Genomic DNA, 26,434 nt, shown 5'->3' on the forward strand with positions numbered 1-26,434 from the left:
CACAAATGCCTTAACTCAAGCAGGAGAAAATAATGGGTAAAGTAACTAGGCATCAATAGCTGATGTTCACCAATAATAATCACTATATCAAATTCAATAACAGAAATACTCAGTTCAATGGAGAAATACAGTAAAATGCAGACAAACACCTATAGCAAGTCCAACTAAGACACAATTAGGTCTTTTTATTCTTATGTAAAAAAAGCAGGCAATGTTACTGAAAAACCAATCTAAGAATCAGTTATGGATTGAGATGTTGAAACCTTCCACAACTTTACCCACTCTTCCATACCATCAGCAGCATTTTTAAACACAAGATCAAGAGGTCCCAACTGTTCCCTTACCAAACCTGCCATCTTGATCACACAGTCCTCCGCTGTCACCGCTGTCCTCGGCAACCTCACTGACTGGAAAAAGGGCACAACCTGTTCCATTAATTTCACTCCTTCCCATTCCTTTTTCAAGCTTTCCAATGCATCACCTCCATCGGCGCCTTCACCTCTCCATACGTACGGTAGTCCGCTTTTCACTCCGAGACCCAAGTGATCACACACTACCTTCGCGCACATCCCGCTCCAGATGTCCTCCATTGTCTCCCACCTCCGCTTACCTTCTCCTGCCAGCCGCAACACGGGGAACAATGCAGGCCCCACTATGTCCCTCCTGAATGCGAGATTGATCCCGCTAACAGGCATCATTGACCTCACTGGCACTGTGAGCACAGCATCCACATAGCGCAAGTTTCGCTCTTCTGGCTTCACAGCCTGAGTTGGGGCATCGTAGTCTGCTATGTTGAGCCACAGGCCACATGACATCACACATTCAACTCCGGTTCGTAGACTGAAGGGGTACCCACGAACAAAATCTGCACCCTCACGATAGGGATCATAAAGGGTATTGAAGAAGAAAGGTGTAGCAGGTGTACTGAGATTGGTGATGTGCTGCGCGACTGCATCTATTAAGAAACCCTGGCTATCTCTTGCTGGTAGGCAGTCATCGTCAATAGAGATAATGTACTTCTTGCGAGATATGAGATACCCGAAGTATCGGCTTGAATGACCGGAAAATTTGATGGAAGTTTGCCCTATCACTTTCTCAATGTCGGATTTGGTGTATACTTGGAGGTCAAAGCCAGAGGGAATCTGAAGCTCCTCTTCCGTGTCAGGATCTTTGATGATTATGAGGTGGTACCTGGACAAGATTGGTCGCCATTCCTCCAAAAAAGTGGTGAGATTCGGGTGAAGTGCTGCAATCACAACATCAACCTGACTAGCATCTAGTTCCAGAGACATTTTTCCAGCTAGAGATCAAAAGTTAATGCTGAAACGGTACTGCTCAGGAATATGAAGAAACCAATTCCAAGTGTGGTTCTAGAATTTCTCAGAGCACCCTGTGTAATAAATCAGAGTGTTAGGCACATAGTATCATCAGATTATGATCTTATCACTGTTAAACAATTGATAACTTACTGGTAGGAAGAACAGGTGAGAGGATCTGTTTGATGTTAAGGGACTCAACAAAGTAAAGTATTTCTTCGTTACCAGTTGCCATAAATAACTTCAGAACCTTTTCTGTCAATTTCCCTGCATGCAGGGTTTCCTGTCCATTAAGCAAATATAAGGTTGTTAGATGTCTAGCTGAAGCTTTGCAGGAGGTGGCAGATGTATAACTTTCCCAATATTATATAAGATGTCAACATTGAACTCAATCACCTTGTTAACACATTTTTGCCTAGGAGGATGGCCCAAAAAGAAATACATGTCAAGAAGCACCAAACTAGTTAAATGGCAGTTAAGATGTACTGAACTAGCTAAATGGCAATTCCACAAGGTGCAAAGCTTACTAAGTCAAAATCTTGACATTTCTTCAAGGTACAGTTGCCATTTCACAATATATCTCCAGTAATCAGTGAAAATGATAACATGTAGCTATGTGAAACCAAGCAAGCTTATGGCAGGCAAAGCATTCCCTATGACCATTTTCGTCTCAGAAAGATCTGAAGTTCTGAAAGTCACAGCATTTATCTGCATGATTTCCTAAGAACTCAATGAAAGAATAACTTAAGTGGAGCTGATTATGTATTAGTTATACATAATAAACATCACATATGACTTCATCTATATATATATATTATCTTACCAATCCACCATACAAAAGAAACACCTATATGATTCGGGATCGCGCTAACAAAAGGCTTATAAAACAAGAAACCACTTAGATCATGAAGAGTAGGAAAATAGAAATCTCAAACTCCTTGATGACGACTGAAAATTCTACACAAAAATAAATAAATAAATAAATAAATGGATATAGATGTTACAGAAAGCCCTAAAGCCAAAACCCATCATCTCTTCACCACAAAGGTTCAGAATCCAACTAGAATCACATACACAGAATAAATCCACTAGATAATTTTGATCTTTTTTCTTGAATAAAAGCTTTGTAAGACAAAGAGACACACAGATCATGAAGAATAAGAGCATCAAAACTCCTAAAATTCAAGATGAACAAAAAAAAAAAGGGATCCATTCAAAAGAATCAAAATAAAATCACACAAAGAGAACAACAAAACATAGATTTATAGATGAAGAATCGAAACAAAACATTCCAGAATTCAGATTCAAACAACAACAATAACAACAATATCAACAAAAAAAAACATAAATTCGTAATACCACAAGCAAAAGAATCAAAATAAAATCACACAAAGAGAACAACAAAACATAGATTTATAGATGAAGAATTGAAACAAAACATTCCAGAATTCAGATTAAAAAAAAAAACATAAATTTGTAATACCACAAGCAAAGGAAATCATCAGCATCAGCATCAGCATCAGCATCAGCATCAGCATCAGCAACAGAGTTTTGTTGATAGAAAACAAGGGATTGATTTGGGGAGAAAAAAAAATTTAAAAAAAAAAAAAGGGATGGATTACCTTGAAAAGGAGAGTGAGGATGGGGTCAGGGATGGCGGAGAGGTCGGTGAAGTGGGAGATGTGGAGAAGGGCTGAGTCAATGGTGAGAGAAAGCAACGATGGCGGTAACATAGACCAAACCGAGACGGATCGAAGAAGGCAAGCAAATAAAGGTAGAATTTTTCTATGGCTGGTGGTGGTGCTGAGCTGTTAGCACGGCAAGGTCGTCTCACAGAACCACCATTATCGTATCATCCGCCATTGCCATCCTCCAACTCCTTCAACTCCAACAAAAGGAACATCCACTCCCTAGTCTTCGTTTTCCTTTTCCTATTATTTATTTATTTAAATTATTCTATTTAATATACGGTGGACTAGCTTTGAGTTTGAATTTCTCATATTACAATTTAATTTTTCTTGTTTTACGATGGACTAATCACTGAGTTTGAACTTTTTAAATTATAAATTATTTTCTCTTGTTCTATACCCGTTTATCATTTGTTTTGTTATTTGTCGACTTTATCAAACAAAAAAAATTATTTAATTATTTATTTTTTCTGATCTTATTTATACTACTATCGTTTGAGAATTTCTTTTTAATTTTTTATATATTTTTTTAAAAAAAATTTATGAAGTATTACATTTTTTTCTTCTAAATTTTTTTTATTTTTTATATATTTTTACTTTTTAATATTTTTTTAAAAGAGATAAAATGCTAGTTAGAGAGAAATAAAAGATATAATTAAAATAGGGGGAGAAATTAATAATTTTTTTTTATAAATTTTTAAATAAGAATAATTTTAGAAAAGTGAGATATATATATATATATATATTATAAATTTTAGATTATTAACTGATTTTAAATGATTTTTTTAATGTGTTTGAATTAGTTCAAGTGGACATATAAATTTTACCAAAGAAAGTGCTTGTTTGGGTAAATTTCAGAATTTTTTTTAAGAGGTTTAAAAAGAAGCACCAATAAATCTTTGTATCTTTTTTAATCACTAAAAAACGATATTTAAATTTATCATAATTTTAATTAATTTTTAATAAAGTGGGTAAACTACATTTATGACGTGCACAAGCATTATTATCTCAACATATTTATGTTTTTACTTTGTATGAGTTAAGGTTTAATTTCGGTAAAAATATGATATTTTTACACAAAAAATTTGGTACAAATAGATTAAGAGGCAATTAGCTTTATTGTAATCTAGTGACACCTACTTTCATAATTATTTTACTGATATTTAGTAAAAATCCCCTTAGACTTTTGTTGTAAACTACTCCATCTATCTCATTACTACCAAGAATATTGATAATAAATTTGCTTTAAATATTAATAAAGTATATTCAAAATCATAATAAACATATAAAAACATGGTGCTTTTGGTTATATGCTCCTAATAAATTATTTATATCACTTGCACAAGTATAAATTTATAATTATATCCCACAACTCAGTTGTCCTTACATTATTGACCATATATCTATTTTTTTTAATTCAACAATTATTACGATATAATCATAAACGATGAAATGACAAAAATGTCTTTAATAAGATCAAAAGTTTTGAGTCTATATACATAACCAATAAATAATTTGGTTTAAACTAGTAATTTTAAGGGTATAGAAAAAAAAAAGACAGTAAAACATTGATAATTTCAAAATACTAACACATAGGGGTTATACACGTAAATCTCCATTACGATGATTTTTTTTTTTAAACTAGCAAACACCGCCATAAGATACCAAGAGGCAACCATGCATGGTGGTGTATTAGTTATGATAGTTTAATGGCCTCTAAAAAATTTATTAATTCGATCAAATGTGGCACTTTTTTATTGTGCCATTATATGCATGTTCAAAAGATTTTTCAAAAACAAAACAAAATTAAGGTATGTTTGAATACCACTAAATTCCAAGAGGCAACCATGCATGGTGGTGCATTAGTTATGGTAGTTTAATGACCTCTAAAAAATTTATTAATTCAGATGTGACACTTTTTTGTTGTGCCTATTATGTGCATGTTCAAAAGATATTTCAAAAACAAAACAGAATTAAGACATGTTTGGATACCACTAAATTTTATAAGAATGATAGTAATTCGTATGGAATTTAATGTAGGAAATTATAATAAAGGTTGTTTGGACATTATTTTTACCGTATAAAATTACTATAAAATCATATGATTTCATAGTAATTTAAATAAAAAAAAAGTGAGAACCAAATTATTTTTTCTCTTTATTTTTTGAGCTCGTGAGTATTGCAGGCGTTTGGTAGCACTTTTCTATAAATCCCCCGTCTTGGAATAAAGGAAAAAGATATCCCTAAAAACGATACGTAAATAGTAAATGAATAATATTATATTTATATAATATTTTATAGTATATGCACCGTCTATTATCTTCGGTCTGCCCATTCATCATTTTGTAACGGGTTTCTTTGTGTAGAAGGGTATAAAAGTGATTATAACTTTGCAATTGCAGGGGTATATCCATGAAGTTAGAAGGTTTTTGTCTTTTAGAGGGTGCATACGCAAAATAAACCCAAAAAAAAAAAACTAAGGGTCTAAACGAAAATAAGAGCTAACGAGGGGGTGAATGCAAATTTAGTAATTTTAGAGAAGAAGGAGAAGAGAAAACGCAGTGATGGTGCTCTCATCGAAGAGATGAGTGCTCTCTCTTGGCGATGGTCTTTCCGGAGACGAGGAAGCGCCTCATCGGAGGAGAAGAAAGGAAGCTCCGATGACGAGTGGATCATGGAGGAATTTGGTGTCACTGAGCAGCTCTGTGAGTTCGTCAGTGGCTTCAATGTCAGCACTTTCAAGGATTTTCCCCTCCAAGGTTGTTTTCAATTGATTTTTCTCATTTGATTCATGTTTTTGTTCTTGGGTTTATGGATTTCGTTTGTAGATCGTTCGGAAGAGCCGATCTCGGCTACGGTGACGTCTACTGTGAGAAAGGATCTCACTGAGTGGCAGGAGAGGCATGCAAGCCTTGTCCTTTCCAAAGTCAAGGTAGTTCTGGGTCAGTTATTTCTCTTAATGTTTGTTTTATCTTGATTTTTATTCTATTTAAGTGAAGAGCAACCACTATCTCTCATTGCTCATCTTGATTCACTGTGAAAAACCTCTTTTTTTTTTATGCTTTATATGTTTTGTGGATCACCTGATGGCTAGTGGGGATGTAAATGATTTAGAGGATGAAAGCAAATTCATAAGTACATAATGGATGACTGCTTCTGTTTGTCAATGTTTCAAGCGTTAAATTTGCTAGCTTTGTTTTACCAATAAATTTTTGAGCTGGTGGACTATGTCCCATTGCCTAATCTTTGTTTTTTTTCCTCTACTTTTTTTTTTCTGGTGGGAGTAAAGAATTAGAGTTATCAACCATTGCTTATCTTGATTCACTGTGAATAACCTTTTTCTCTTCCCCATGTTTTATACTTATCACCTAATATTTTTTGCTTTCTACTTCTTTTTTCAAATGCTTTTAGTCTTAAATTTGCCAGCTTTGTATCTCTGATAATTTTTTGGGATTGTTGGGGCACTGTAATGGTTTTTTTTACCAAAGGTTTAACCTTGGCTTTGGAAGAGCCCTTTCCTATTAGCGATAGGCCTTCTACATGCATGCTAGAGATCATGCTGTTTGTGTGTGTATTAGTTTCCATAAAGCCCTCTTTTTTCTTCACTTTTGCAAATAACCACAGTTAGCTGAAGCATTGCATGTTTATGTAGGCAAGGACTTGATCTTTATTTCTTTGAAAAAGATTGAAAAGAACATTATTTTAGGAATTGATCGAATTAAGAAGCAAGAACCTAGTGGATGTTCCAACCCACTCAAATTGATTCAGGAATACAACTTTAAGTAGAAAGGTAGCTGTATTTCTTGCAAGTGCACCTTGACAACCTTCCCATTAGTGGTTTGGAGTTATGAAATCCTTCACAAATTCATCTGCAGCTAAATTAAGACAATCCTTTGCTAGTTTGTAATTAAATCAAGACGTAGGAAATTTAGATTAGGAACCACAGGATTGGTACGTTATTGTAGAGAACGCTGGGTGCGCAATTATTTTACGATTAAGAAGCAATTGCCTCTTATACAGATTGTGTATGGATTTATTATAACTATGGAATACCCCAGATTTGGGCCTACTGTCACTTGAATATATTGTCATTTGTCCTTTGGATTGGTGAATGCAAAATGAATTTGCTAATACATTGATATTTCACTTAGGAGTTTGAAATTTGAATTGATGTATATATATTTTTTATTTTTACTGCATGTATCCTCTTTGCTTTCTTATAGGGTAAGTCATTTTTACTTTACATAGCACACTTACTTTAGAATTATAACTTTGCTGCTGTTCATCCTTTCTTGTACGTGCTTGTTTAGTATGTGTAAGTTTCCACTTCTCATACTATGCTGTAACTTCAGTAGACCATTTTTACTTTACATTGCACACTTACATGTATGCTTATTTTGTGTGACTGTTTCTTTACCCATCTTTGATGTCATAATTTTTCTGGAATGCTCCTATTCTGCTTCCACAATTGCTTTCATACTAGTCTTTTCACATGCTTGTCTATTTTTATACAACAATAACAGAATACTTCTTATTTGCCACCTTTAATTCTCTCTCCAACCATTCAAAATCTCATTTTTATTTCCATGAACACTTTAAGAAAGACATCTTGGTAAAAGTCCTTAACACTTCAAAGTTGCCTTGTTCCCCTTTGACAACATTGTAGAACATCAGACATTTGTGAAATCCTTTGGATGACAGATGTATTCTTTCACACGACCCATTTTTCTTTTCCCATGGTCAGCTTGATGAACATGGTTCATATCTATGGTCAACAATCTCATGCAGCAATGGCTACACATTCAGCAAACTCCCATTAGGTTTGCATTAATTCTCACCAGTTTGGATCCCATATCTTTAAGGCCTTCATGATTATTATTTTCTAATCACAAACCGGTTTTTATTTGTGTGCATGTACCTTCTGGAAGCGATGACTTTGCTTTCTAAAGGAAATGCCATCTATTTTCTGATGAACAATAATAATTATATTTACTGATTTAAGGTTTTCTAGTGCTCTTCAACTCGCTTCTTTTAGCAATAATTGACATTGAATTTTACAGGATGTTTGCTTCCTTCTTCCAGGAAATCTCACAACTTCGATATACTTTGTGCCCTCGCCTTTTAAAGGAGCAACAATTTTGGAGAATATATTTTCTTCTAGTTAAGACTTACGTGACTCCGTAAGTTCCTTACAATTTCACTATATTTTTAACAATGATTTCACAACAGAATATTGCAATAATCAAGTATTTAGGTATGTTTAGAGCATGCATCGTGGTTTTTGATTTCATGAGTTTAAGAGAATTTGTGTTTATTTGTGTCATTTCCATGGTGAGGAACAATTACAAGCAAAGTATGGAGGGTGCAACTTACCCCTAGCATGTTTCATGTTGTTTATTACTATTTTTGTAAAGAAAAAAATATCTAAATTATTCTTAAGGTAAGTTTATTAGATTGAGTGTTGGAAATCAAATTGTTAACTTACAGTAGATCTCTTCATCATTAAAAGGTAGATGCTTCCTAACTTTTAATTTGGAGCGAAGAACTGAATAGGTGGATTTCAGTAGAAATGGATGGATCATACTTTTTGCAAGAAAAAAAAAAAAATCTTTGACTCTAAATTTAGATCATTGCACTACTCATTGATAGACAAACACATTACTCATCAACCTAATGAATGGAAATCATGCTTTCAGTTGTTCTTCTCTTACTATTCATGAATTTTACATCAGGTTTGATTCTCAATTTCCTTGTTAGGTACGAGATACGTGCGCTACAAAAAGCGAAGATCAAGAAGATTAGCTCAGAAGATAATATATCAGCTAAAAAATCAGGCATCGAAGTGGAGATGATCGAATCAAAGAATCCAAGTGGTTCATCACTTTTAACACAATGACTATAAAGCCTCTTTGAGATGGAGGATGTTTTTCCACATTATTTCTCCGACATTATTCGGCATACTGAAGATTTGTGTTTTCGCGGCAGTTCTTGAACCTTCAAATTTCTCGAAATGGAGACTTGAACAGGCCTAACATCGATGCGATTCGATTCTGAGAGGCCGTCTCTGGGATAAAGTTTTTACTTTTTTTTTTTTCATTCACTGATGAGGCTTTACTTATCAGCATATATGTTCAGAAAGGCAACTGAAACTGCATGATTGCTAATAAAAGCTTTGGGTTTTGTTGATATAATTTATAAATTTGGTGAATTGGTTATTTCGGTTTAGTGATAATAATTGTAATATTTATTACTTGATGTATAAGCATCTCTCACCAAGTTTAATGTCACCAAGTTTGATGGGATAAAACTATTTTGGTCCATGTGGTATTTTCACAAGGGTGAATTTACAGTTTTCCTATTTTTGTTATTTTATTATTTGTGATTTTTTATTCCAATTTTCTCACTATTGCACATATAAGTTGCTTTAAAAAATCTAAAAAAAATTCTAATTTAAATTTTTTTTAAAAAAATATACAATTCAGATTAATCACTCTAAAGGGGCGGAAAATAAAGGTAAAAAAAATTATATTAAAAATTTAAAATCATGAAAATATAAATTTTTTCTCTATATATATTATCAAGATAAGCAGCTAAGTTCCGAAGAAAAAGAGTATTCCATGCATACGTAACTATTAGGATTATTAGCACATAATCACTACTCATACTCTTAAAAATACGACTTCACCCGAAATTTGACTCACATCATTTGTGATGGTGGTAATGAACCCGAATATAAATATATATAAAGGATGAGTAATTTAGAAATGTCTACAATAATCGATAAACGACTATATCTTTATGAATTTGAATAATATTAAAATATGTTATACAGTGTCACATAATATTTATAAATAGTATAGAATGTATAGTATATATATATAAATAAATAATCGTTGGATCATCATCCAACGTTGCTGTGATCAACCGTATTTATAAAACAGAAATAAATTATCTTTCTCATTATATATATATATATATATAATTATTCATTTTCTTTGCTTTTCTTACAGGCCAACCCCTTCTCGTCTCCGGGTTTCTCGTTCCAAAGAAAGAAAGAAAGATCGAGCTTCGAGCTTCGAGCTTCGAGCTTCGAACTCAGTGACTCATCTATCCATGGCGTCCGGCATCACTCCGTTGGAACTCCACCTCCACCCTTTACCAACTCCACAAGAAGAGATCCAAGAAGAAGAATTATCACCATCGTCATCAGCGCCATCGGCCGGGGCGAGCAGCTTTCTCCCGAGATCCCACTCCACTACTCCCCGCCACCAGCTTCATGGCTCCCCGAGATCCTTTGGATCTGGAGACTCCTCTCCTTTCCCTTTGTTAGGTAGCAGCAGGTTCTCTCATCCTCACTTGGGATCGGAGAGTAGCTGGAGGAGTTTGGTTCTCCGATGGTGGAGCCAGATGAAGGAACCACGGGAGAAGCAGAGGCTATGGCTCAACAGGAGGAAGGGGTGGCAACGGAGGAGAGCGAGAGGAGTTGCGGCTTGGATAGCGGTTGTGGGTTTCTTCTTTCTCATGAACTGGCGGATGTTTTCTCGGCTTCAGGAGAGCTCGGATGTCAGCGAGGATCTCTTGGGATTCTCGAATAGTAGTAGTTCTCGTATCGTGGTATGAACTCTAAATGGAAATTTTTGCTTTACTAGCTTCGTTTCTCTAGCTTTAATGGAACATTTCCATGATTTCTTTGTGTGGAGTTGTGATTCAATTATGTTTTCATCGTTTAGTTTGTTGGTTACTATATTTGTTACATTTGAATTCTGATGGCAATATAGTTACGTTATATTTGAATTTTGAAGAATTTTTTGAATTTCATGATAATGTAGACTTCTTGGGTTTCTGAGATAGTTGGAAGATCTACACATCTGGTAGTAGTAGAGTTGCTTCAACTTATTTGTTGTTTGATAGATAAAATTGAGATTTATGGAACTTCTTAGCAGTTTACAAAATCTTAGTTTTCCTTAAAAACAACTTTCATTTGAAAAATAGTGAAAGTTTGTCAGTCTGTTGAGAAGTAATGAGATTGATATCTCTGCCTACTCATTTTCGAAGTTCAGCAGGCCACCAATATATATGGTTTTCAAAATAGCTTATGATTGCTTCAACCACCTCCACATCATTTTCTAAGTTTAATTGTCTGGAGACTTTAGCTTAGTAATACTAAAAATTCATCTGTGTGCCATTTCCCAGCATTCCCCTTTCTCCCCTTCTTGGCGAACATCACGGTCTCTATGACAATGATCCAATTGCATGTTTAACCATGCATCCAATTAGTTCTGTCATATGTGAACAGATTGGCATAACTGTGTCTCCCACCTTTCTAGAGCTCAACTGAAAAAATGCATTTCATGTGCATAATCTGATTGAATTTAAGTGGTTTTGATGTTTATCTTTTTCTGTGAATAAACTATCCAATTTGTATGAGTAGGACTGAGGATGCACATATGATAAATATTCACATTATAGCTTATGCAAGTAATCTTAACCACATTTTACATTGGCATTTCAAGCCATGATCTTACAGGAGCGCATGCTCAGCTAAGTCATGTTAACTGGTGTTTTCATAGAAATGATGGCTTATTCCTGACCTTTGCGTTATGATTTTAATTGGTTATTCACCAAGTAATGCTACATATTTATCATCTCTGAAACTAGTCTGTGAGTTTAATCAATTATTCAAAGAGATTTTCTTGTTTCTCTTTCTCTAAACACACTTGACACAACCAGAATCTGTGCCCCAACTATCAGGTCAGACAATTTTTTCTTGCTTAAGCTTTTCATATGCAAGTTTTTTCTAAATTCCCCTCTTACCAATCCAATCTTGGTTATCCTAAAATTTTTCTCCTTGATTGGGCTCCTTTTTGCATGTTTACTCTGCAACACTTGCCAAATATTTAAAAATTGTTCTATATTTCAAGTGTTCTGGGTTTCAATTCGAATGGTTGTGGGGAGAATTTTTGTAACCTTGCTTGTGTATGCCAAACTTAATTAGTGTTACTTTATATACTTTTATGGCGTTATTGCATAGTTCCATTTTTTATATCACTTGCAGAATAATTGGAGTAATAATGATAACGCCAAAAAACCTGGGAAAGTCATGTTTACCAGGCTGCTGGCTGTGGCAGCTCATGCCTTGGCAGAGGTATTATTGAATCTCGTAGTCCAATATCTTGGAAATGTGGTATAGATGGTGATTGGAAATTAACTATAACATCATTATGGTGCATTTTCATATCAGAGAGAGAAAAGACCGGAGCCTCCAGATTTATGGAAGGAGACCCTTATTTCATCCTCTTTATGGACTCCTTGTGCTAATCAGCGTAACTGGAGAACTTCTGGTAACATCCTTATCCTTCTACATGCTCTTTCTATGCATAATTTATCTTGAGCCATAAGAGCTTTCTCCTGAGCATTTTTTCTTCTATTTTTTTCTTTTGATGCAGAGGGTAGCAATGGATACCTTCTTATTAGTGCAAATGGAGGTATAAACCAACAACGTGTGGCTGTAAGTTTTCCTCCCTAAGAAACATCATTATTTTCTTTGATATGATCCGGATCACTTTTGGTTATTATGCTCTATTATTGTCAGTGCCTTCATAATTCACAAATTATTAAATTTCAGTTTCTGCCCTTGGAGACTGTAAATTGTTAGACAACAATTATTCTTAGTTATTTCCGAATGCATTGATTTACTTTTGAATGCATTGATTTGCTCTAAGGAATTTGAATTATGAATCTACCATAATGGTGATATTGACTTCGTTGTGAAAATTTTAGTGGTTTTAATTTTGTAGACATCAACGATCAATCAAAAGCACTAGAAAAATTTACAACCATTGAGACAGTTGTTTTCAACTTTGGAATATAGATATTAATATTTTACACAACTATGCGAAAATGGCACGTATAACAATGGCTACTCCAATTTAAAATTCTCAAATTTCTTTGCTTCAAATACTTTTTGAAACATAGGGAGTAAAACTTGAAGACCATAATAGGTTTTTACTCAAGTTCCACGGTTAAACTAGCCCAAGAGAGCATGAACATGAGGCACACTCTGTAAAGGATGATAAACTACGGTAACTACCATGAGAATCAACTTCTTTGTAGCATGACAAAATTTCACTTACCTGCAACAGGAAAAATGGTGAAAATTTGCCAAAACTTATGATTTCTATTTCTGTGCTTAGACAATCCTTTAGTTACCCCCTTCATTAGCACTCAAAGAATCCTTCATAGATACCTACTTCATGTGCTGAACCCAAATTCCACTCATGATGCAATTGGACATGAGCTACATGGCAAGTTTATAAGTGTATGCATTGGTCATCTTGCCATGGATTCGATTCTCTAGGCTTAATAACTATTGATGTATTACAACACTATTTAGGATAAGCCAAGATTGATTTTTGTTAGTCTCTTGTTGTCTATATTGGCGCAATTGGATTAACTCAACCTACTAGGGGGTGCTACTCAGGTTTTGCGTGTAAAACACCCATCTCTTATTTTTCTCCTCCCTCCTTTAGCTAATACATTCTCTCCTTCAGTTGACTAGAAGACATTTTTCTCATCTCCGCCATACATCCTTTCTTAATCTCATGAATTGTTTGCATACTTCATCCATCAAATAAGATACATTATGTATATCTTCGAGAAAGTGATTTCTCATTGTTAATATAGAGCTAACAAGTTGTAATAGTTATCTCTAAGTAGAAGTATAAACTGCTCTATAGGGGATGTTTCCATTTTTTTTGGGTTATGAGTGGAATTTATTCTTCTGCTGCTAAACCAACACAACAAAGTTACAAGATAAAAATTGAAGTTATAGTAGGAAACTTTTATACCATGGGTGCCTGGTGGTCTTCAACTTTGGCTGGACTCCTCTTTGGTGCTTATCATGGATATCAAGCTACTTTTTATTAAAGATCGTAAAAATACTAAACAAGCAATTTGATTAGACCTACTTTTACTTGTTGGAGTAATTTAGGCATCTGGGTTTTTGAGAAGATACAATATGACCCACAATTTTGAAATAATGCTAGAATTGGTCTGAACAGGTCATTGCGGTTTTCTTTTTTAAAGGACGTCCTTCTATCGTTAATTTACTGTCTTTGGTATTTGAAATGTTCACTGCTTTTGCCAGATCTGCAATGCTGTTGCTATTTCTCGATTACTCAATGCAACTCTTATTGTTCCAAAATTTTTGTACAATAGCGTTTGGAGAGATAGAAGGTAATTTTCTTTCATTATTTCATTTTGTTCAGTCCTTTAAATGCAAATGATCTGTATCGCAAACAAATAATTTTTTTGTGGCAATGTTGATTTCTAAGTCTTTAACTAGATCAGAATTTGACAATAATTTATTTTGAAACCAACAAAATGGATAATAATAACAACTCTATTTTGTGACTGATAGGAAACTTCAATTTGCACCCATATCTAAATTCATCCGTAAATACTCGTCTATGAACACAATACCCTTTGCGTGTGGATATGCTCATTTTTACACTTATGGATGCCGCACGCTCATCTTTTTGTGGCAGGATTATATTGTTGTTCTTTATTATCATACTTTTACTACTGGTTTTCTGGCTGTTAGAATTGGGTCTGTATGATATTGCTTGACAAAGCCACGAGATAACTACTTTATTACTAAGAAAAGTTTGAAACTGCACTAACAATAAGATTGCTCACATAACTTCTGGATAAACACACAGGGCTGCACTTCTTTTATGGCAATTGACTTGGATGCCAATCCCCTGTTATTAGGCTGCAATCAAGCACGTAGATCTCCTGTAATACGGTTGCAATATGATGTGCAAATTTCATGCAATTCCTCTTGGCATCTTCCTATAGAATATTTGGCTAACAGATTATTAATGCCCGCCATACTTAACTTCTCCACCTTACTTAACTATGTTCATCAATTATAAAATTGAAATACAGTGATGCAGGGGTATGCGATCCTTAACGAATTATCTGGATCAAAATTACTCATTTTTAGCGGTATAATGAGGGACTGCATTAAATAATGGTTTCATGTAAGATTGAATAATTTTTGCATGGGAATGAATGTAGGCAAAGTTTTGCAACTGCATAACAAAATTTATGATTTTGAAATGAAAGCCAAGCGACCTGGTTTAAACTTTTATCCCCTTCCCAAACATCTTTAGGCTCGAGCATTGTCCGCGGTGCTGTTAAACATCCTTCTTCTCTCCCTTTGTTGTGCTCCAGTGTGCTCTGCACATAGTATTTTATTTGAGTGATAGATCACTTCAGTTTTTTTTTTTTTTTAAATAAGTTTACATACTTGTACTTTGGAATAGGATAGATATGTATACTTCTTGTATCACAAACTGATTATCCCAATGTCAAGTTGATTGTTGCAATAGGCAGAGATTCTTGCAGATTCCAATATTGACAAGCAGATAGACACTGAATATTTTTCTGAGAATCTTATTATTCTCCTTTTTTAGCTGCTGTGCTTCAGTATTTTTGTGGTATTTTTACTGTTAATAGAGTTTGATACATGCTGGTGATATGCTTGGCTCAGCTATCAGAAAATTCAGAACTACAATATTGTTATAGTTTGACGCAGAAATGACATAATATTTTATATCTTAGTCAGTTCGGCAATATATATCAGGAGGAGCATTTTATAAATTATCTGAAAGATGATATTCGAATTGTGAAGGAACTGCCAATGGAACTGCAGTCATTAGACTTGGAAGCAATTGGTAGTGTTGTAAGTGCTGAATTTCCATATATACTTTATGGAATATTATGGGAAGTCTGAAAATTAAACATATTTGCATCTAGGTTTCATAGCATTAACTGAGTTTTTTTGACATGTTTGATAGGTGACTGATGCAGAAGTGATGAAAGAGGCAAAGCCAAGTATTTACTTGAAAAAGATTCTTCCGATTCTTCTTAAAAATTCTGTTGTCCACATTATTGGATTTGGAAATCGATTAGCATTTGACCCAATACCATTTGAACTGCAGGTAACTTTAATTCATATAATGTGGCTGATATATGTCGAACTGCACCAGCTCTTAAAATCACACTTCCACAGTACAATAACAAGTGAAGAATATATGTTCTTTACCTATACATTAGTTAGATTAACATGAAACGGGAGCATTAAATCAAATTTTAATTAATGTGATTATTTTGATATTTTTGAAGTGTGCCAGCTTTATTATTTTCAATTTCAATGGTTGAAATATTTCATTTGTCAAGAATAATTATATTGCTTAAGTTGTTTACCTTCATACGTCTTCCAACAAATCCTTTATGTTAGTTACGGTTTTGCAGACATCAGTTATTCATGACAATGATTTGGCTTCTTGATTTCCACCGAGTATCTTACCTAAAGTTCTTGAGAATTGAAAATGTAGTTGCAACTTTGCAGGTGCACATAACTTAGCAATGTGGGCAGGTCTGGATTCGGGAAAGATAGTGTGAATATTGGGATTTTTATGAGTGAAATTGACAAGCCAAAAATTAAAAAAAAAAACTTTCCAAGGTTTATGAGTTTCTGAAGTATGTGGATTATAATAAAGAAAATCAATGATAAAATGTTGGGTGTGTGGTTACATGCTACATGTAATATGTACTAGTTATTTAGTATTCTTCTCAATATTGTGAAATTTTACGGTCATGCCACAGTGTAGTCAATTGAACTTCTAGACTAATGGCTTTCTGATGGCTTGAGTTTTTTATGTAGCTAAAATTCATTACTCATTTTTTCCAATCATTGAGAGAGAGAATTCCATCATCTCTAATTTCTAAGCCAAAAGGCCTTTTTAATAGGATGATGGACTTGCAAAATTTAATTTTATGACTGTTGACTGTTTAGTAACATAGTATTGTGTTACGTCCAACTGGTGCTGCTGTTTACAGTGATATCTTTTTAACAGAGGCTTCGATGCAGATGCAACTTCCATGCCCTACAATTTGTACAAAAAATACAAGAAACTGGTGCTTTGCTTGTCCAGAGGATGCGTAATCATAGATCACACTGGAAACCAATTGAACAAAATCTGTTTGGTCAGTTTGCAGCAAAAACAAGCATAAATGAGAAGAAGTCCTCTTCTAAAACTGCCTCAAGATACTTAGCTGTGCATCTCAGGTTTGAAATTGATATGGCTGCATATTCAATGTGCTATTTTGGTGGTGGAAAAGATGAGGAAGAGGAGCTAGAAGCATACCGAGCAATTCATTTTCCTGCATTAACACTTATCAGAAACACCACAAAGTATGCTTTTTGTTGGTTGTATTTGGTTATTGCTCTTTGCATCTTAAAAAACTATTGCTAACCTTTTTATCTTATTAACAACTTTATACCATTCCGCTGATTTACATATCGTTTTGTGTATTTATTTCCAACTAGTATCCTCCCTATATGCTTCTGAACTTCTTGATTCATGTACCAGGGTACCATCGGCTGCATTCTTACGATCTGAAGGACAGTGTCCTCTAACACCTGAAGAATCAGTTCTCATGCTTGTAGCCCTTGGTTTCAAGCGTAAAACAAGGGTATATCTTGCAGGTGCAAATATTTATGGAGGGAAGTCCAGAATGGCCGCATTGACTAGCCTATATCCTCATTTGGTGACCAAGGAAAGCCTTCTTTCGTCATCTGAAATTTCACCATTTCTTAACTTCTCATCCCAGGTAGTCATATTATTTCTTGCTGCACATAACATATTGTTATAATTTTTGTTCTGTTGAAAGCTATTTAGGAGATATATTGAAGCAATCCTTTCTTGGTCATCAAAGGAACATAAGTTAAAGTTCTCTGTATATATGTTCCCCTTAAAAATCTTCCTATATACATCAAGCAACCCATAAATTGTGTTTTGTTTCTGAATACATTATGATTCGATTGTGATGACATAGTGCTGTGTTTAATAACAAATGGCGGTTGTACTGTCTTCCTCTAAGGATAAATATGGTACGACAAAGAAATATAAGAAAAATAAAGTGGTATGATAATAATAATGCAAAAGATATGTTTTTATTAGATAAAAACACTACTAGATTTGTTAGGAAGACATTCTTGTGGATTAAAACTCATAGTAGCAAACACAATTGTTAGAGTGTTCCTTGTTTAACCTAAACCTTGTGATTGACACGTTCTAAGGACAGAGAGGTCCTACGGTTGATACGTTAGAATGTTGTAGCCTTTGTGATATCATCACTTTGTCTGGTTCCTAACATCCAAGGTTTCAAGCTACTGCTTATACTATCTATACTTGATTGATTCTTGTCTCTTTGTTTTCTTCAAGCATAATATTGAGTTCAAGGTTTTGCCTCCGTATTGCATGTAAGATACATGAGAATATACATACACAATGTTAGAACGCTAGGCATTTAAGCACCACCCACATCTTGTGACTATGATTGTGGTGCCTAGGCTGGCGCAAACTGCTTTTGTCCTTGAGAACCTCTATTATAAATTCTCTTGGCTATTTACTTTCCATTGGAATAATGATACAAGGCAGGATAAGCAAGAACCCCTGACCAACATATTACTTTTTCAGCCATGGATTTTTTAACTTATACTGTCACTATGAACCTACCATCGCATAATGATCAGCAACATCCATCCCATTTCAGTTCAATTTATAGAAATTGCTAATTGAAGCTAGGTTTAGTGTCCTGTCTGTTATTATTCTCAATATTAGTGTGAGATTGTAAGTCTTGTGTGTCTACCATTTCACCATCAAGGCATCTTGAAAGTGAATTTTGAATATGATATCAAATTCTAAAGATAAATTATGCTCTCAAATAATCTTACTTTGTAATTGGAAAGCATGCCGAATTATACGAGAATTGGGATTTCATTCAAAGGTTTATTAGGCAATTCGGTTACTTCCACCAGACACATGAAGTGATCAATCTGAATTTTGATTCGCAGTTAGCTGCCCTTGACTTCATTGTATGCGCGGCTGCAGACGCATTTGCTATGACAGACTCAGGGAGCCAGTTTTCATCTCTTGTATCAGGTTATCGAATGTACTATGGTGGTGGAAAATTACCCACCATACGACCTAACAAACGCCGGCTGGCTAATATTTTCTTGAAGAATAATACTATTGAGTGGAAGACATTTGAGCAGAGAGTGCGGAAGACTGTGAGGCAGACTAAGCAGGTTGACGAAAGGCCAGTTGCGAGGAGTGTTTATCGACACCCGAGAACTCCAGCGTGCATGTGCAGGACTGAGTAAAACTGTCTAAACATTTTCTTTCCGGGGCTGATACTAAACCGATTTTTCTCCATTGCAGTAAGTTACAGAGCGTTGACCAAATGATTGTAATTTGCAGATTAACCTGAATTTTAGGTATTGCATGGGCAGGGGAAGGATTTCTAGTTGTCAGGAGAGCGTTTAACCTATGTTGATTCACTATGTAAATGATACACTTGTGTATTCCATTAAATTGTTGATCTTTTTCATAATGGAAATGGTGTTATTGTTGAGAGGCACAAAAAAGAAAAAAAAAAGGCTTTTACTATTTAATTTTAACCAAAATGGTTGTTTATAATTGAACATCAAGTTCATCCCAAAGTTCACCAGTTTTGGAATCCAAAATCTATTCATTTGGGAATGCTTGGTGGTTTAAGCCAAAAATTGTACTCCTAAGCTCAATTTAAAATTTATATAGTCTCATGTGTCATTAATTCTTTTCTGAGGACACATGTTAGACTGTGATAGACTAGAACCAGAAAATACCCAGATTCTCCAACTAGGCAATATGAGCTCCTCAATTTGGGTGTGAAATGCTGATCATTCAACCCAAGTTGAACAAACCAAAGAGCTAAAATTTAATACATCTGGGAAGCACAGCATGAAGAGTTTAGAGTTCATCTTACATTTACCACAACCATTCCAAGCAAAATTAAAAAATAATAATAAATAAATAAAGGAAATAATTGGGAGCAGCCTTTTTCTTGAATGTTACCCTTGCTGAAAACCAAAAAAGAGTACAAGCATTTGGAACAAAAATTTACAGAGCACCGAGCTCTTGACAATTTATAATTGTAAATAGTTTTGTAATTGTATGAGTACATGGTTTTGAGTTATTGAATTTCTAAGTTCATTTAATCATGCAAGGATTAACATGCCTCTCAGTACTCTGCAAGGAGGTCAAAGGATAAGCAAACACCTGCAAGGCATAAATGTTCAGCTTCATCAAAACCATCATATTTAAAGAAAAAATAAGAAGAGTTTAACTGATACTTTTTATCTAGCATAATTAGGTTGTGATTATAGAATTTCTCTCATATCATCCCCCAATAAAACTGAAATGATACTTCGAAGAGAATAACATCTATTACTCTGCTCATCTTTTCATTAAAAAAGAATCTAAAGTGATTGACTCAGCATCTATCAATATAAGGAAAGTACAATAATGAGCTACACATTTCCCATGACGATCTAGCCAAACTTCTAATTTTATTTGAGAAATTTACCACAATTCTGCCAGGTAATTCAAGGGACATCTCTCAAATAAAATTTATAACCATAGTATATTTCCATTCTTTTCTAAGACAGATATTAAAACATGCAACTAAATCAACTTTCTTTTCTAGTCATGATTTAAAGGATCAAGTGCGATGTTCGTCCCTAAATTAAGCACCTTTGGTCATTTTGGTTGTTGAACTCAAAAGCCGATCAATTTCGTCCCTAAACCTAGAAAAGAATGTAAAATCCAGATCAAAATGAGCAACTTTTTATTGGTTCAATGTCAGAGATTATATCTAAACGCTACACATAGTTCTTGGACCAAATGAACAAAAGGCATAAGTCATGGAACAATGTTGGACTTAACCCTTCTTTAAACACATCTGTCCTTTTCACATCACAAATTATTCACATACATAGCTCTTTGCACACAACAATTTGTGAGATTTTAGTGCTTGTTGTTTTCCCAATTATCATGAATCTTAAAACACTAGCAAATATACAATCCATTAATTGTGTAATACCTATAAACTATAAAATTCACTCTTTAAAATTCTCAAAACAAAACAAGTGTCATATCTCAAAACCAATTTCTTAGAAGCTCAGGAGATCACTCAAGCATCAGACTTTCTACTTCTTTAACAAGCACAAAACATATAAAGGATTTACAGAATGGCATTTACTTCTCAAATGCACTATAACAATTTTTAACAAATCCTTAAAAACCAATTTTTCTTTTGAAGCAATACTAATAAATATTCAACCTTATCCACATCACAATTCAAAGTGTTTTAAGCTCAAACTCCCAGAATTGAAACCTAAAATAAAGTTAATTCATAAATGCTAAGAAAATTACACTCGCAATAATCAAAACTCTCTGATCGCCATGAAATGAAGACAACTCCAAACAAGTGGAAATACTCCATTTACTGAGAAACATGAGCTATATGATTCTAGCATGCCATCAAGAGTGATAACCAAACCTTTCAAAGCCCTAAGCCTTCAAAAAGTAACCTAAAACACAACCCCCACCAGGCAAGAAATACTCAAAGAAACAAACCTACAAAAAAAGAATAAAAATTCAAACTTTACAAGATTTCTTCCAAAGTGCAACACAAAGAATTTTTTTTTTCCTTTTATTTGGCAGATTAAATGGAAGGATATTCATACCAGAAAACAAATTGACATCATTTGATCTCATCAATGGCGCCATTAGAACCATCTTCAACCGCAGTAACAGCAATTGATTGAGATCGCATAGTAGCGTCTTCTTCATTGAGTAGCTTCTCCATATCTCTCATTCTAGTGGTCACGACATTAGTAATAAGAACTACAGCAAAGAGAGAAGATTAGGGCATGAGATACAGACGGAACTGGAAGGAAAGAGAGTACCTGCGGCCGTTCCCAGCGTCCAAATCCACAAGATCTTCAGGCCGGGGCTCTTCTCGGACCACCTCGTCACCATTGGAGCTGCAGCGAAAGGGATGATCGAGAGCTCTCTTCCCAAATCTCCATTTGGGGAAACCCTAATAAAACCCTAAAAACGGGATCTTTTCAGAAAACCCCTCTGAGATTTAGGAAATTAGGTAGAGGGCATTATTTATTCTCGATGTTTTTACAACGAGAGCCCTGCTTAATCTCATAATTTGAAATTGAAATTTCAAAACAATTTATTTATTTATTTAATCCATGATCATCAGCATCAACTTTATTTCCCATGATTTAATTTTTTAAATCATTTAATAATTATGTTTTTATCTATTAATTCAAATTAGTTTGTTAATTATTAATTTTGTAGTAAGTGTTTTAGCATAAAAATTCTTGAGGAAAAAAAAATTTTGTTATTGAATTGAATAAAAAAATTTATAATAAATACAAAAAAACCAAACACTTACCATAAATTTATACTTAATAACAATTTAACAAGTTACTATACTAATAACCAAATAGTAAACATTTATAACAATAACCAAATATTAAGATATTTATAGCAATAACTGTACAATAAGATATTTAATTCTTATGCAGAAAGTTAAGAATTCGACTTTCTCTCAATACATAGTTAAAAAACAATGTGTGTGGTGATTTATAGACATTATTATATAATAATAACAATAATAATAATAATAGGAAACTATTTTCATTTATATCTTTCTAACCTTCTAACCGAATTCTATCCATTTTTATATTTAAACTAAATGAGTTTATTATGCAAATAATTCTTAAATCATTAAAGCATAAATTATTCAATGAAAGCTCAGCGGCCGGTTTTTCAATACTACTTATTTATTGATCTAAACTGTATTTTTCAATTTTCATGAAAAATAATAATGGTGTTTAAATTCTATTTTTGAATTAATAATGTTTTAATTTAATTTGTTTATTATTTAAATGAGCTTACAAAAACAAATATGAATTGTTTAATAACAACGGAGGCAGTAGTTTTCTAATGCTACTCATGTAATAATTAAAATTTTGTGCATAGGATAATCCATAATAAAAAGAGCTTGTGTCACAAAGATAATATTATTTTAAAAAATTTTATGTAAAATCTTACCAGGAAAAATAATAAACAATATTGGTATTTAGTTTGTAAGTTATTCGAATAAATTTTAAAAACTAAATAAGAATTGTTCAATATTTAGTTTTTTTATTCTATTTCTTAATTAGAAAAATTATAAAGGCTGCTTCAATCCAATTTGTTTATTATTTATTAATTGAAAAAGTGTGAGAAAACAAAACATAAGTTATTCAATTACAGTTCAACTGGTTTCTTAATTTATAAGAATGAACTATGACAAAACCAACACCACCCTAGTTACTGTCAATTGATGCATCAGAAAGCATATATATATATATATATAGATATATATATAATAATATTTTAGATGAATCTGAATTGAAATAATTAAGGAAAAAACTCTACCTTCAAAGGTTAGGATCCTTGGAAAAATCTTTTACATAATCTATTGAGGTGGTGGCTATCCAAACTGGATCCATCTAATTAAAGACCTTGGAAAATATATATAGAGACATCTAGCTTTTCATATATATATATATATATATATATGTTCCAATTAAGCCATGGCCAGATAAATGATTGAAGCCATCCAAATATATATTTAGTAGTGCTTGTCTTTCTCCAGCCACATTCCATCCAAAATGCTTTGGCCTAAATTAATTAATTAAAATGCACATGCTTAATCTCTTCAATAATTGGTTTTCCAAATTATTTGAGCCTTGGAACATATATATGTTAAAGAAATGATTGATGTCCTCCCATTGACAGCCCCATAAATCACTTACAGCAAGGATTTGGAACCATACATTCTATTTGGAATGATAAAGAAAAGTACGTGTGTGTGTTTTTATACAAGAACAGACAGTTCGAAGGTTCTGCTAAATCATCACGGGTGTGTACAAATCTCGATAGAGTAAGTGGAGGCGGGCCCACGCACATATGGGTGTTGGGACCACTCGCACACAACCACCGCTCACATCTCCCAGTGCTCTCAGCCGAGAATCGAACTCTCACCACTCAATGAAAAACTCTATCGACCACCCGTATATCAATAGACCATCTGGTCGTTGGCGGTAAGTGTGTGTTTTAACTCTACCATGCATGTGGAGTAAACATCATATATAGATTAAAGTATTATTATTAGATCTAGGCAACCAAACCCAAAAATTAATTATCTACTTCTGGCCGGGTTGATATGTCCTAGCTAGCTAGGTTCTGAATGAGATCCAGGATTAACTTGGTTACTCAAAAGATATTTAATTAATAGCATTGAAATCCCAACTGAAATTATCATTAATCAAGTCAACAAATTGTAAATTATCATGGATAAGATACATGTTGAGAAAAATTAGGTTTGTAATTGATAGGCACATCAAAAACTCATGGATCATTGAAGACTGAGGAAATACTAGCAGGGTTCACTGATCAATTCAGCCAAATATATATATATATATATATTTGACATAATCAATATTTCTGCAAAGGGATCGATCTCAAGTTTCTTATAGTCAATACTCACTACATATTTTTCAAAAGTAACTCTGTTCCAAGAAATAAGAGGCTAGGAAAGCCATTTCGATTGTTGTTCTTAAACCAAAAAAAAAAATTCTGGCTGATTTAGCTATTTGATTTAAAGATATACAGGGATCGCATAAACAACTAAGGTATATAAAAAGAAATAGACATAAGCACACTGTTTATGAGAACCACCCTACCAACATGTGAGATATGGAAGTGTTTCCGAACAAAAATGATGTTTTGAACTTTGGAAACCATAGATAGAAAATTTTGAATGGACAACTTGTGAAGAGAGATATATAGTAATGCCTAAATAAGTAAATGGGAAAGAACCAACATTGAAGCTCAAGACATTGCTAATCCCCCTAACAAGCCTCCTATTGAGCCAATTGGGAAAGTAGACAATGGATTTAGAGGAGTTAGGATTCTGACATGCAAGCCTCCTATTGAGCCAATTGGGAAAGTAGACAATGGATTTAGAGGAGTTAGGATTCTGACATGTCAACGTGGAGTACACCAATAGACATAATTTAATATTCCTAGCAACAGGTCGATCTAGAAGCCTTAATGATGAGGATTAAATTGTCCGCATATATCAAGTAATTGAAGTTATTAGCAAGTCTAGAATTAAAACCTAGGATCATTCCAATGCCAAGCGTGTGATTTAAAATTGAAGTGAGGTTTTGAGAAACAAGGACAATAAGATAAGAAGACAATGGGTCACCTTGTGTAATGTTGCTATACAAGCACATAAATATATCCAAGATAGCCATATAGTGGGAAAACCCATTTTGGCCCGGTAGCAAGAGTAGCTTTTCAACTAATGGTATTATAAGCCTTCTCAATGTCTATTTTGACAATCATCCTAGGATGATAGCTAAAATCCTAATCTAAAGTATAAACCGTGATAATATTGTCAGCAGGAAATCTGCCTCGGATAAAACCGGTATGTTCCCTACCTATAAGCTTGGGAATAAACAATTTCAATCCATTGGCGAGAATTTCAGCAATGATTTTATAACATATATTTCACAAAGAAATCGGGTGATAATCAGAAACTCTTTTGAGATTATCCTTTTTAAGGATTACTCTTTAAAAATAAGAGTAATGAAAGTTAAACTCCAAGATTTAGGCAAGAGAGTAGTAAGAAAGAAATGATTAACAGCCTCAAATAACTTATCTTGAACATCATGCCAAAAAAATTTTTATAAAAATCAATGTTAAACCCATCCAGTCCTCGGACCAAAGTTTTGTAAAGTGATTAATGGAAACATTTTCAATGTTAACACCTTTCAACTGAAATGAGTTTTAAAAACAACTCAAGTTGTTTAGAAAATGGATCGATCCGCAGCTTGCCGATTTTCAATGCTATTTGCATATATTGGTCAAAATTATGCATAAGACCGTAAGTTTATCTATGCACATAAAATATCATTTTCAAGCAGTATGCATAATACATATAATACAATAGTACCATGCATGAAGCATCAAAATACTAAAGTTATTTAAACAAGGAAACATAATTCAGATAACAACTCATCAATGCACAAAATGATAACACAACTTATAAATTAATTAATATATACAGCATACAAATTAAAGATGTTAATGGGTTTTAAATGTAAAACACTTGAACATTTGATATGTTTGGGGGGTTTTTTTCATTTCATAGTTTTGGATATGCAATTAAGACACACAACTTCTTCGTTGTTCTTCTTAATTCCCATGCTTACAGACTGTTTTAGTTACAACATCCCAAAAAGAAGCAAGATCAGATAACACAAATACAAATTAATACACATATATATGACCTTCAAATTTCAGTTCCTGCATGATCTGTCACTACTAATAATTCCACATGCTTTCATGACTATATATCTATATATAATATTATAATATATATATATATATATATATA

The 26,434-nt window shown here is 33.6% G+C and overlaps 4 protein-coding genes and 1 long non-coding RNA gene across 8 annotated transcripts; 2 read left to right on the forward strand and 3 right to left on the reverse strand.

Annotated features, from left to right (window-relative positions):
- Positions 1 to 33: 33 nt before the first annotated feature.
- On the reverse strand, positions 34 to 1,321 carry LOC120259170 (probable inactive UDP-arabinopyranose mutase 2). Its single transcript, XM_039266718.1, has one exon. It carries the CDS (start codon positions 1,290 to 1,292, stop codon positions 231 to 233), a length of 1,062 nt encoding a protein of 353 aa, XP_039122652.1. The 5' UTR covers positions 1,293 to 1,321; the 3' UTR covers positions 34 to 230.
- Positions 1,251 to 3,081, reverse strand: LOC120259171. The gene is made up of 3 exons (XM_039266719.1): positions 2,939 to 3,081; positions 1,470 to 1,599; positions 1,251 to 1,390 (listed from the first exon to the last, which is right to left on the reverse strand). Exons 1-3 carry the CDS (start codon positions 3,047 to 3,049, stop codon positions 1,371 to 1,373), a joined length of 261 nt encoding a protein of 86 aa, XP_039122653.1. The 5' UTR covers positions 3,050 to 3,081; the 3' UTR covers positions 1,251 to 1,370.
- Positions 3,082 to 5,554: 2,473 nt separating this feature from the next.
- Positions 5,555 to 9,192, forward strand: LOC120257983. Its single transcript, XM_039265306.1, has 4 exons — positions 5,555 to 5,763; positions 5,833 to 5,936; positions 8,087 to 8,184; positions 8,762 to 9,192. The coding sequence occupies exons 1-4, from the start codon at positions 5,589 to 5,591 to the stop codon at positions 8,898 to 8,900; spliced, it is 516 nt and encodes a 171-aa protein (XP_039121240.1). The 5' UTR covers positions 5,555 to 5,588; the 3' UTR covers positions 8,901 to 9,192.
- An 827-nt stretch (positions 9,193 to 10,019) lies between these two features.
- Positions 10,020 to 19,496, forward strand: LOC120258503 (O-fucosyltransferase 15-like). Of its 4 annotated transcripts, XM_039265937.1 has the most exons (10): positions 10,020 to 10,618; positions 12,060 to 12,149; positions 12,246 to 12,345; positions 12,451 to 12,512; positions 14,151 to 14,239; positions 15,632 to 15,752; positions 15,868 to 16,011; positions 16,930 to 17,267; positions 17,446 to 17,686; positions 18,933 to 19,496. In XM_039265937.1, exons 1-10 carry the CDS (start codon positions 10,118 to 10,120, stop codon positions 19,239 to 19,241), a joined length of 1,995 nt encoding a protein of 664 aa, XP_039121871.1. In that variant the 5' UTR covers positions 10,020 to 10,117; the 3' UTR covers positions 19,242 to 19,496. The 4 variants fall into 4 exon arrangements, with proteins under 4 accessions (XP_039121871.1, XP_039121872.1, XP_039121873.1 ...); XM_039265938.1 differs by lacking the exon at positions 14,151 to 14,239 and having other exon boundaries at positions 15,636 to 15,752; XM_039265939.1 differs by lacking the exon at positions 14,151 to 14,239 and having other exon boundaries at positions 15,654 to 15,752.
- A 437-nt stretch (positions 19,497 to 19,933) lies between these two features.
- LOC120258053 lies at positions 19,934 to 21,537 on the reverse strand. The gene is made up of 3 exons (XR_005535945.1): positions 21,461 to 21,537; positions 20,653 to 20,705; positions 19,934 to 20,178 (listed from the first exon to the last, which is right to left on the reverse strand). It is a non-coding gene; the product is annotated as an uncharacterized LOC120258053 (long non-coding RNA).
- Positions 21,538 to 26,434: the final 4,897 nt, after the last annotated feature.

Source organism: Dioscorea cayenensis, chromosome 4 (genome assembly GCF_009730915.1).
Source record: "Dioscorea cayenensis subsp. rotundata cultivar TDr96_F1 chromosome 4, TDr96_F1_v2_PseudoChromosome.rev07_lg8_w22 25.fasta, whole genome shotgun sequence".
NCBI classification, from domain to species: Eukaryota; Viridiplantae; Streptophyta; class Magnoliopsida; order Dioscoreales; family Dioscoreaceae; genus Dioscorea; species Dioscorea cayenensis.

Bases quoted from the DNA above. Each gene is read 5' to 3' on its own strand.
- LOC120259170 (XM_039266718.1), bottom strand. From the start codon at position 1,292: ATGTCTCTGGAACTAGATGCTAGTCAGGTTGATGTTGTGATTGCAGCA.
- LOC120257983 (XM_039265306.1), top strand. From the start codon at position 5,589: ATGAGTGCTCTCTCTTGGCGATGGTCTTTCCGGAGACGAGGAAGCGCC. The intron at 5,937-8,086 runs GTAGTTCTGGGT...TCCTTCTTCCAG, and splicing joins TTGTCCTTTCCAAAGTCAAG to GAAATCTCACAACTTCGATA. The intron at 8,185-8,761 runs GTAAGTTCCTTA...TTTCCTTGTTAG, and splicing joins GTTAAGACTTACGTGACTCC to GTACGAGATACGTGCGCTAC.
- LOC120258503 (XM_039265937.1), top strand. From the start codon at position 10,118: ATGGCGTCCGGCATCACTCCGTTGGAACTCCACCTCCACCCTTTACCA. The intron at 10,619-12,059 runs GTATGAACTCTA...TATCACTTGCAG, and splicing joins GTAGTAGTTCTCGTATCGTG to AATAATTGGAGTAATAATGA. The intron at 12,513-14,150 runs GTAAGTTTTCCT...TGCTTTTGCCAG, and splicing joins TAAACCAACAACGTGTGGCT to ATCTGCAATGCTGTTGCTAT.
- LOC120259171 (XM_039266719.1), bottom strand. From the start codon at position 3,049: ATGTTACCGCCATCGTTGCTTTCTCTCACCATTGACTCAGCCCTTCTC. The intron at 1,600-2,938 runs GTAATCCATCCC...CTTAATGGACAG, and splicing joins TCCTCACTCTCCTTTTCAAG to GAAACCCTGCATGCAGGGAA. The intron at 1,391-1,469 runs GTAAGTTATCAA...TTTATTACACAG, and splicing joins CTCACCTGTTCTTCCTACCA to GGTGCTCTGAGAAATTCTAG.